The sequence below is a fragment of the Seriola dumerili genome, unplaced genomic scaffold (assembly GCF_002260705.1).
Source record: "Seriola dumerili isolate Sdu_G_001 unplaced genomic scaffold, Sdu_1.0 BDQW01002927.1, whole genome shotgun sequence".
Taxonomy (NCBI): Eukaryota; Metazoa; Chordata; class Actinopteri; order Carangiformes; family Carangidae; genus Seriola; species Seriola dumerili.
In genome coordinates, this window is record NW_019177182.1 from 23,282 (window position 1) to 34,982 (window position 11,701).

The window sequence follows — 11,701 nt, forward strand, 5'->3', positions numbered from 1 at the left end:
CAGACAACAGAAGAAACTTAATGATAATTCATGCACCTATTTACAATATAGGCTATCTTCAGTCTGACCTTAATAATATTTGTTAATGGATTCATTTATTGTTAGTTGACTCTGAAACAAATAGAGAATATTAACAGAAATAATGTTTTATGTTTTATGTTGAACTTCCTTGTGGTTTATTATATCCTAGATTATTGATCATATATTGTTTTTGTGTGATAAAGAAGATGTAGTTTTAATACATTTTTTTCACACATCAGTTGTGTTGTTGATGAAGATCAAATGTTTATCTGATCAGCTTGAAAGTTACTGTGATTATTTATTAATCTAGTTATAATTAATGTCTCTCTTCGTCAGACATTATATATTGATTGATCATACATTGACTCATCAGCTGTTCATTGATCTCTACTGCTTTTGTTTTTGTTTCTTGAAAAGGTAGACGCCCCCTGGCGGCGGTCTGACGCCTTAAAAGACTGACGGAATCAGCCACTCAGAGACGACGCTCTGCCTTGTTTAGTTTGATTGACAGAGATGCCAGCCAATGACAGTGCGCCTGCGCAGCTGGCAGTGTTGTGGGAAGGTGGGACGAGGCGCCGCTAGGCAGCACAGCGGAAGAAAATGGCGGCCGTGGCTGCAGAGCCAGGAGCTGCGGCGGTTCCGACAACAACGTCAACCGCGGCGACGGACGACGAGGGCCCGCCAGAACCGGGTCCTTGCGGCCCGGGACTCCCAGAAGCCCCGCTGGAGTCCAGCGGGCCGCGGGAGTCCGGCATTGCTGTGGAGCTGGTCGCCCCCCGAGTGGAGGATGGTGGGGACGGGGAGGAGCGCCGCCATGTCAGGCCGGAGCTGGAGCCCACGGCGGGAAAAGCTCTCTGTGAAACCGTCGTTAACGACGAACTGATCAGCAACTTCCAAGTGGATCGGATCAGCATCGACCGGTTTTCGCCAGGACTGCCGGGGGATCCAGAGGGCGGCGGGAACGTGTCGGTGCAAGCGGTGTACCGCAGCATCCTGCCGGACCCGCAGCCCTCGGCCGTCTTTCTGCACTCCTTCCCGGCTCCGCCGCCAGTCACCGAGGCCGGACTCTCTCTGGCCGAACCGGCAGAACCGACTACTAACGTCACGACGGACCGGGCCGAGACAGCGGGCCGAGACCGGGGCTACACGGTCTTGGTCCAACCAGAGCTGAGGCCCGGGCCCGCGGAGGACGCCATATTGGACGGTAATGCGGACCGGCTGTCGGTTCCGGTAAGCCTGGACAGCCTGGACAGCCTGAACCCGGAGACCGGCTACGCTAAAAACTCCGCTGGGACCGAAGAGTCGGCGGGCCGCGGCTTGCGGGACTCGTCACCGCCCTGTCGGTCCCCGAAGAAGCGGCTGATGACGGACACCGTGAAGCAGGAGGAGTCCTCCCGGTCCGAGCCCGGACCTGAACCCAGTCATGGTGGTCCCTCACTCGGCTCATATCAGGATCTGAGTCCCGGGTCCGAGGTCCGGGTCTCCCTGGACCATGTCATCGATGACGCGCTGGTGGTGTCCTTCCGGCTGGGAGAGAAGGTTTTCTCCGGGGTGCTGATGGACGTTTCCAAAAGGTAAAACTTTCTAAATAACTTTGTCACTGATGTGAAAGTGTTTAATGTTTTTATATGATCGTCAGAAACTCACCTGTAGACAGGTAACATAAATGAAGCTCAGCTGATCAGCACATAATCGATTAATATTTTATCTCAAATTTTCAAACGAAAGCTGCCGCTTTTACTGTTCTGTGATGCTTTTATCATCGCAGTAATTAATAACCAGCAGATTAATCAATAATTAAAACGATCATCTTTATTATAACATAATAAAGTTCGGTTTTTCTCATTTTTTCTGTTTTATTACTTTAAAATAAAACGTTTTTGACCATCAGTCCAAAAGCAGGTGAACATGCGGTCTGAAGAGGTGAAGCAGACCAGCCCGAAGCTGATGAAGGCCACAACCTGAAGCACGTTGGTCGGTCAATAAAGTTGCTCTATTCAGTGTTTCTGGAGTTTTTACTCCTCAGACCAACAGAACCTCAAAAATAAATAACAACAATAATAATGTTCCAAAAATATTTACTTTCACACACTGGATGATTCTGGGTTTCTTCCACACAAGTTCTTAGGCCTAGTGGTTCGACTTGAACCGACCTGGACTTGGATTGGCCCACATCAGTGTTTCCCGACATGCACCTTACATTGGTGTTACACCACTGCTGAGAGAGAGGGCTCAGTTTTATGTCTTTAGAAACAAACCTATTAGCACTTCGGCTAAACACCCGGGTCAGTTCACACACCTGTGAGTAAAACATATAGTGAAACGTAGCACTTACCTGTTAATGACAGAGCAACAATTAAAACAAGCGCCTGTAGCTGTCAACAATCAAGGAAAAAAGCTGATCATGGATTCAGGATTCTCATTTACTGAAGGGAAAACAGTCGAGCAGCTTCACGTGTCGCACAGTAACATTACAGCACACGCTCTTTTTAGCAGTGGATGATATGTCGGATATACTCCATGTGTTGCTTTAAGCTTGCCGGTGAATTCATTTGGTGTTTCTCTTCTCTCTCCTATGACTGTCTCCCTCTCACAGACAACGCCAGGGAACACAAATCTCTGCATCCTGTTTCATTCTGATTTTATTCTGACAGTCCTGACCAGAAGTTGTGACTCAACTCAGTCGCCTTAACACTACTTCAGACAGATTTTGCAGGGACTAGAGTCATCAGTACAGTACTGTAAAGAAACAGCAGAGTACAGTAAAGTAACAGTATAATTTGTGATCTATTGTTTCATGTGTATCTGAACATAAAAGGTAAAAATAAAAAGGGATATTTCTGATTCTTGTCTTGTACCCAGCTGTACTTGAGTCTCTAAGGTTCTCATCCTGTGTGTGTTGTGTTCAGGTTCGGACCATACGGGATTCCCATCACGGTGTTTCCAAGACGGGATGACCGGAGTCGACCTCAGATGTCTCTACACTCGGAGCCTGTTACCAATGACAACCCCTCCACCAAACAGGAGGAGGTCACTGTCAGCCCCCCACCCCCACCCCCACCTCACCCCTGGACCTCCAAACCACCGCCGCTGTTCCAGGAGGGTGCGCCGTACCCCCCTCCTCTTTTCATCAGGGACACCTACAACCAGGCCTTACCTCAGCCACCGCCACGCAAGATAAAACGGCCAAAGCGGCGCTATCGCTGTGAAGAGCCAACCTCCATCATGAACGCCATCAAGCTCCGCCCACGCCAGGTGCTCTGTGACAAGTGCAAAGGTGTAGTGGCATCAGGAGGGCAAAGGGAGGCGCGGCGGGGCACAGTGGATCTGAGGGGCGAGGAGGCGTCTCGTCGGCGGAGGCAAGCTGAGGGACCGATCTCCTCTGAGGTAAAACGGCTGAGGAGCGACGACAGGGGAGGGCGACCCGCTGCTGACAGAAGGTCATCATCAGGGATTTGTGTGTCATCTTCATCATCATCTTCCTCCCGCCGTGTCCTGAGGGGCGTGGCTTCATCTTCATCCTCGTCGTCACCCTCGTCCAGCCGCATACGTCTGAAGCTGAACTCTAAGAAAGGCCTAGCTAAAGGTTCTGCCGGCGATCGCTCCAAAGCACGGCAGGTTCTCAAGAAGCTGGCGAGGAGCTCGCAGCCGCCGCCACATCGCCGGCCCAAAGACCACAACCAGAACCAGAGTCAGAGCCAGAGTCAGGACCGCACCAAGGCTGTGACCCGAGCTGCTGCCTTGCAGAACCACAACCAGAAGGTGCACTTCACCCGCCGCCTGCAGCACCTCACCGGCACCGCAGTCAGCTCAAGCGCCCACACGTCGTTGCCACCCAGAATGCGCCTCAAACCCCAAAGGTATCGTACCGACGACAGCCAGACCTCCTCCTCCTCCTCCCTGCCCAAACAGATCGCTCGCTCATCGCCTCCCAAACCTGCTTTAAATCCTGTCCCCACATCGGACCCGGTCCCACCCACAGCCCCACCTCTTCCCTCAAACACAGCTCCTCCCCCAGTGCCCACCCCCGCCTGTGCAGTCAGTGTTGTCATGGAGACACAGGTCCGTCCTGCAGTGGAGGAGGTGACGGATGAGGAAGGGGGAGGAGGTGAAGGGCAGGTTGTGGAGCCTACTCCTCCTCCCTCCTCCTCTTCCTCCCTGGACTCGTCCTCCTCAGAGTGTAGCTCCACAAAGACCTTTGAGCCCCCACCCTCCTTCTCCTCTCCTCTCGCTCCTCCTCCCCCTTCGTCCTCCTCACTAGCGCCTCGGTGTTCCCCCTCTTTCTCCCCCGTCACCCCTCCCCCCAGATCTGACAGTAAGGAGACGCAGGCTGGCGATGAGGAGGAGGAGGAGGAGGAAGAGGAGGGGGGTGAACTGAAGAGGCGCCGCAAGTCTTCCACATCCTCCTCCTCCTCCTCGTCTTCGTCGTCTTCCTCCGTCTTCTCCAAGTCAGTGTCCAAGTGTTCTCTCCCCGACGGTCGGACCGTGTGCGTCGGCGACATCGTCTGGGCAAAGATCTACGGTTTCCCCTGGTGGCCAGCTCGCGTGCTCGGCATCACGGTGGCGCGTCGAGGCGACACAGGGCTGGCAGTGCGGCAGGAGGCACGAGTTTCCTGGTTTGGCTCCCCCACCACCTCCTTCCTGCCACTTGCCCAGCTGTCGCCCTTCCTAGAGACCTTCCAGTCTCGCTTCGACAGGAAGAGGAAGGGGCCGTACCGCCGTGCAATCGCAGAGGCCGCAAGCGCTGCCAAACAGCTAACGCCTGAAGTCCGAGCGCTACTCACGCAATTCGAGACGTAGCATCCGCCACTGTTAAATCCCCCCACGCCCACCCGTCTGTCAGAGACTGATGCAGACAGGTGGACAATGTTTCTGTCTCTGTTCTTCCTGTTTGAGGGGGGGTGGAGCTTCTGGGTTACCGGTCAGTGTCCTCAGTTCAGGGGTCAGTCAGCGGCAGTCTTTCCACTCGCCATCGAGTTACAGCATCTGTTTCTCATGAACGCAACTCTGATGATGATTGGCTGACAGACCGGACTGTCACACATTTACATCAATGATCATGAATCAACAAACACTAATTAAGACGTTAGAGATCGTCGCTTCGTTTTTTTCCTCGTTCCTGAATCACAGATTTTCCTCGTTTTCATTCGATGATGTCGAATCAAAATTTTTGTTTTGATTCGACACATTTTTTTGTAGAAGTGTGTCGAGTTGTTCAGTCCGATTTTTTTGTCCCTCGTTGGCCGGGCGATGGCGGTGTGAAACGCTAATCTGTCACTTCCTGTTTAGAGTCTCCTGGTTCCTCTGGGTTCTACTTGGGAACATCCAGACTGAAAACTTTTATTTTCTTTTTAAAGAAGCTCCATTTTCCGTTCACAAAGAAATCAAGATAAAAAAAAAAAACTGTGAAACACAACGTGTTGTCCAAACTGAGGCCGGAGGTCTGAGTCAGAGCGGTCCAGACTCTGGGAGGTTTTTAGTTTCATCATGAATCTTCAGACTTTAATGTTTGATCCATCTGATAGAAAAACGATAAGTGATGAGTGACCTGATTGGTTCTCTGATCTCCCACAATTCAACAGGAACATGGGACAGTTGTAACAGTGAATAGTAATAGATCCAGTCATGTAGTCCTGTTTTCAGACCAGGATCCTGGAACATGTCTGGATTATTAGTCTTCATCAGCTGTTTATCAATCAGACTGATCACTTATGAAACGTATTGATCATCACAGTTTGCCTGTCACCTCCTCAGGTTGTTTGAGTGATTATTAGTGATATTCCGCTGCTGTCTCACTCTGAAGTTTATTTAAAGACGTTTCGTTTGAAGCTCAGAGATGTTTTATGGAGACGATGTTGTAGACGTCTCACTCGCTCTGTGGTTTGACTCCCGAGCCTCAGTTTATCAACAGACAGACGGACAGGTAGGACACACTGACTGTTAGACAGGACAGAATGAAGATGATGATGATGAAGGTGGATTTTCCCTCTCTGCTGTTTGTAGTTTCAGCTGTCAGACTCTTTTTACCGTCTGTTTGCAGATCAGAGATTCTGAACTAAAAACTGTTTGAAACACAGACAAAATAATTCAAGTAAAAAATAAAGAATCCGTCTGAGTCGACCTGTGTACATGTTTTTTCTGATGTTTTAAATCTATTAATAAAGTGTCAAACTTCTCTTTGAATCGTCGTCGTCATTTAAACTCTTTCTTCTGTGGTGGTTTTACTGTAGGAGTGACGGTGGTGCCTTGCTCAGCAGCACGCTGGCAGCAGACCTCACGCTCAGATATTCTCACCTGCAAACAGATGTTTGGTAAACGGGTCTCCAGAGCTGATTTTACCAGAAATATCAGCAAGAAAATGGAATACAAGCATGTTCAGAACTCCACTGAGATTTTAACATTTTAGACACATCAGTGGGTGAAAGACTGAAACCTGCAGATGATAAAAAAAACAACATGATCCGAGTCATAAAACATGGATGTGACATGTTGCTAGTTTTAGGTAAAAACACCTCTGATAACCAGAGTGGGAAAATACCAGCAGGTACTGACTAAATACTGGACAAGTTAATCAGGAACTGGCAAAATACTGGACGATATAATTAGGTACTAGCTTATGAATACTAGAAGGTGCTGTCTAAATACTTAACAAATGCACTGGCTTAATGTTGGAAAATACAGCGACATATTGACTAGATCTGTAAATAAAAATAACAGAAGGTACTGGCTAAATTCTGGGTTTAGAGTTGGTTGGCCACCTCTGATAACCACTCTGCTCAAAAAGTGAGAGAGATACTTTGGTCCAATCCCAGTGTGAGGGAATAACCCAAAGTTCATAGCGTTGTGACATTAAACACGGGGTTTCCATGGTTATCAGGGGGGGCCGTAAAAAACGCAACCAATGGCCATAAAACTCAAGAAATAAGATAGAAGAACAAACAAGCCTGAAAGGAGCTAATGCTAACGTTAGCGTTAGAAGAACAGACAGTATGACAGTATAAACAGAGTCACTGTGATTCAGAGACTGAACTGTGGAGTTATCTGTCCTGTGATCACATGATGAGGAATTCCAAATATCCAAACTGGATCAGATCTGATCAACATTATTTTCTTGTTTACAAACAGGAAGCAAGGGGAGGAGTTTCAGATGAATTTAAAGAAATCCACAGAAACAATGTGAGGATATTTATTTACTGTTGAAACTGTTTTGTCCTGATACAACAGCCTGTGGACAAATATCATGACAGAAGACAGATCTGGATTATTTATGAATTTTGGATTCATATTATTTCACGTCAACTAGTGAAAACAGAAAATCAAATTGTTTGTTAAACAAACCTCATAAAGCCCCTTATAAAGATGTTTTAGAATATAATATAATATAAAATATGATACATAATTAAAATAGTGCAGCATGTTTGACACAGTGATGATGTAAACGATCTATCCATATCAGTCTGATGATGATTGATCATGTGACTGACCTGTTGTTGACATTATCAGTGACACCTGCCTCTCTCTTTACAGTGCTACTCTGAAGAGCTGCTGATGCTGAGAATCCTGTGGTTTGATTGGCTGAGAGGCTGTGGGCGAAGACCGATTGGCAGATGATCGATCACACGGACATAAATAATCAATAATCAATGATTATTGAACTGAAGAGTTTATATTTATAGAGACAAGGAAACATATTGATCAGTTTGATTCGATCAGTGTTTCCATGGATACCAGGTTCATGTTGGTGACCACATTTTATTTTGCGTCCTCCAATCAGCAATCAGATCATTAACAATCAATCAGTGATCAATCAGCTGACAGATGAACCTTTTAGTTTTTATTTTGTTCACCTGCAGGTGAGCTCTGGTCTCCATTGAAACAGGGAAACTTGCTGACTGAGAGTCAGAGATCAGTTTTACAGACTTTACTGCTGCACCTGAACACACTGTCTCTGCTCTGAAAACCAGACCTGAAGCTCCGCCCCTGTTGACACACCTATCAGGTGCAGTTTGAAACAAGTTTTTATTAAGAGGAGTGAGACAACAGTACAATGATAGGCCAGGACATGTTAGCCTAGCTTAGCACAAAGACTGGAAACAGGTGGAAACTGTTAACCTAGCGTAGCACAAAGACAGTGTGACTAACAGATGGTTTATTGCTTATTGATTAGGTGCAGAAACAGAATCATTCTTGAGCTGACTGTTCACACCTGATGTGGTGTGTTCTGGCCCCTCCCCCAATGGGTTTGGCTAATTATGCTAAGCTATGATCTACGCTGCGGTCCAAAAGTCAAAATAATCTCCTTTGCTAATTTCCCCACTGTGAGACTAATAAAGGAAAATTTTATCTTCTATCTTTGACCTTGATGGAGAACATCACGAGGTCAAGGAAAGAAATGAAGGAGAGGTCATGAAGATTTTCAGACTTTTTTTAAACCAACTTTATTTATAACATGTGGAGGATAAATCCTCCTTTAACCACAAACACAAAGACACAACATGAAATGCTGAAATAAGAAAACCTGAGAGGAAAATAAAGGAAGTTGAGCCATTAAAATAATAATGAAGTGAAAATAATGAAGTGAGGAGGAAGTCAGAAGAAATGATATTCAGACAGTTCAGAGAGTTTCCTGACAGAAAATGAATTGTAGTGTTTTACACCCTGCAGGGTTTTAGTGAAACAACATTTATGTATACACTGTAGTATTTAGTGATGATGAAGATGATGATGATGATGATGACTCCAGACTGATTTTAAGAGAAGAAATCTGAAGTTCAGTCCATCACAGTTCTGGATGAAACAGGAGTTTATGTTGTTTATACACTTATGTAGCTCTGCTTTGGTGAAACCACAATGGTGCATCACTTTAAATGTTCTGCAGCAAAGAATTGTGGGACAGCATCTTCTCCTTTCCTCAGCTCTGATCATGGCTGCTGCTCGGATCGTTTCACTTAGTTTGAGACCTGAACTGATTCTGTTTCTGTTTCTCTGTCTTCAGAAAATAAATCTGTTCTCAGATCAGCTGATATTGAAGTTGAATGGCTTTCAGTGTTGTGACTCCTGATTGGTTGAGTTTTCACCCTTCCCTTCAGTTTGTCTGACTTTTCTCTGATTTTATTTATTTTTATTTTCTCTGGTGAAACATTCAGGTGTGTAGAGATCCTTCAAATTAGTCAAGTGGTCGAACAGTTGACGTGAGGAGTCTCAGATAGATGAGGTCTCTGTATTTGACTTTAAAATGGATTCTGCTGTTTTTAGACTTAGTAACTCCAGTTGATTTAAATATTTTTGTTTTTTAAAACTCCTTCAGAAGAAATTCTGAAACAGATTTTAGACTTTAATGTTGGGAAAAAAAGCGGTAACGTCTCGTCTGTCAGTTATTCTAATGTTTCTCAGATGATCAGAGGAAGACACCTCACCTTCACCAGACTTCATGAAAAAAACTCAATTTAAATAAAAACCAGCAAAAAATAAATACATCAAACTTTCTAATTTTGACTCCTCAGTGTTTCTAAAGTCCTGGTTTGGGATCAACCAATAGAGACAAGAGACCATAACTCAGATTAAACCTGATAGATAATCAATAACCACCTGTTTCTTCACTTTAACAAACAGAAACATGACAAAATGAAAAACCAGGTCCTACAGAGGAAACAAATTCAGAGTTGTTGGCTGGAGCGCATCAGTGGGGTGAGTCCCATAAATGTGACTGAGCGATGAAGTTACGCCATTGGTCGGCCAGCCAAGTGTTAGAGTCTCTCCATTGGTCGTTGCTCTTTGAAAATGATTTGCAGCAAACAGCCAGTGTTTCAAACTTTGTGCATTTGTACCTAGATTTATGGACTTTTAAAAACAGAGCAACTTTTTTACAAATATAAATGACTTTTAGGAAAAACCTCAGATATAGTTCTACCCCTCCCTCCACAGACTCACCTCTCTACACTGAGCAGCTGACCTAAATGATCTACTTACTCTGAGTGACCATGTGACAGTGAATCCAGCTCTGTAACCATGGTTATAAAATCAGGATTTTAGCAGTGACTGCTGGTTAACATGTCATCTTAATCAGCCACGTTTCAGTCACTGTTTCACACTCATACCATTGTCATGACAACAGAAACAGAAAAACATGTCAATGCGAACAGCTTTATTCTGTATTCAGTTGTATTAAAATGTTGTATATGTGAGCGTGAAACCAGCTGACACTAGGCTGAAACCAGCTGATCCTAGACTGAAACCAGCTGATCCTAGACTGAAATCAGCTGACACTATACTGGAATCAGATGATCCTAGACGGAAACCACCTGACAACAGACTGGAATCAGCTGATCCTAGACTGAAACCAGCTGACACTAGGCTGAAACCAGCTGATCCTAGGCTGAAACCAGCTGATCCTAGACTGAAACCTTCTGACAACAGACTGAAACCAGCTGATCCTAGACTGAAACCAGCTGATCCTAGACTGAAACCAGCTGATCCTAGACTGAAATCAGCTGATCCTAGACTGAAATCAGCTCACACTATACTGGAATCAGATGATCCTAGACGGAAACCACCTGACAACAGACTGGAATCAGCTGATCCTAAAGTGAAACCAGCTGATCCGAGACTGAAATCAGCTCACACTATACTGGAATCAGATGATCCTAGACGGAAACCACCTGACAACAGACTGGAATCAGCTGATCCTAAACGGAAACCAGCTGACTCTAGACTGAAACCAGCTGATATATGGCTGATTGATGATACGACCCAGTTCAACCAGATACCGGATTTACACCCAGTCTTGTTACATTTCTATTTGTACACCTGAGAACCAGGATCCACAGTCTGAATTGGTTTGAACTGGTCTGGACTGGTGTAAACTGGTTTCTGAGGATTATTTGAAGCTTTGAATTGTCTGTCCTCACACGTTTTTATTTCTGAAAATAATGCAAATATGTGATGATAAAACAGAGAAATTAGTATAATTATTATAATAATTATTATTATTATTGTAATATTGTGTTCAAACTACAGTTTATAAATGCAATAAACAGGCTGCATGTTTGAAACAGTTTGGGTTATTTTATTGGGTTATTGATCAGAAATGATCAGAATTACATGGAAGTACTTTTACATTTTAAATAAACAGAATGTTCAGATTTGATTTAATTCTGGAACAAATAAGTTTCTTCAGATGTTCACAGAGGAGTTTTAGTTTTAGTGTGAGGCTTTAGTTTAATAAAACAGTTTATAATACTATAATAAGATACTTAGGGGATCACAATCAACACCAGTGTGGCACAGGGACACCAGGACCTCTGCAGGGGCAACAGCCAATCAGGTGAGAGGTAAGAGCTAAGAGGTTGATGGACACAAGATGTGTGGACGCAGGCTGCCTCAGTATATCAGTACTCAGTACTACATCATCACATTAGTACTCACTAATACATTATCACATCAGTACTCAGTTGGTCTTCCACACCTGTTGATAACACACCTGTCCTCTCACTGCAGGTGTGTAACTGATTAAAGAGAGTGTGGCTGTACACCTCAGTAATAATCAATAATCAACAATCACTGATCATAAAACCTGTTGTATTGGAGAAAGTGACCCACCTGGGCAGGTGAGAAGCTTCTCGTGTCACGTGTGTGTGTGTGAGTGTGTGTGTGTGAGTGTGTGTGTGTGAGTGTGTGTGTG

At 45.2% G+C, this 11,701-nt stretch overlaps 1 protein-coding gene across 1 annotated transcript; it reads left to right on the forward strand.

Moving 5' to 3' along the window:
• Nucleotides 1-621: 621 nt before the first annotated feature.
• On the forward strand, nucleotides 622-6,204 carry pwwp2a (PWWP domain containing 2A). The gene is made up of 2 exons (XM_022769385.1): nucleotides 622-1,595; nucleotides 2,931-6,204. The coding sequence occupies exons 1-2, from the start codon at nucleotides 622-624 to the stop codon at nucleotides 4,819-4,821; spliced, it is 2,865 nt and encodes a 954-aa protein (XP_022625106.1). The 3' UTR covers nucleotides 4,822-6,204.
• Nucleotides 6,205-11,701: the final 5,497 nt, after the last annotated feature.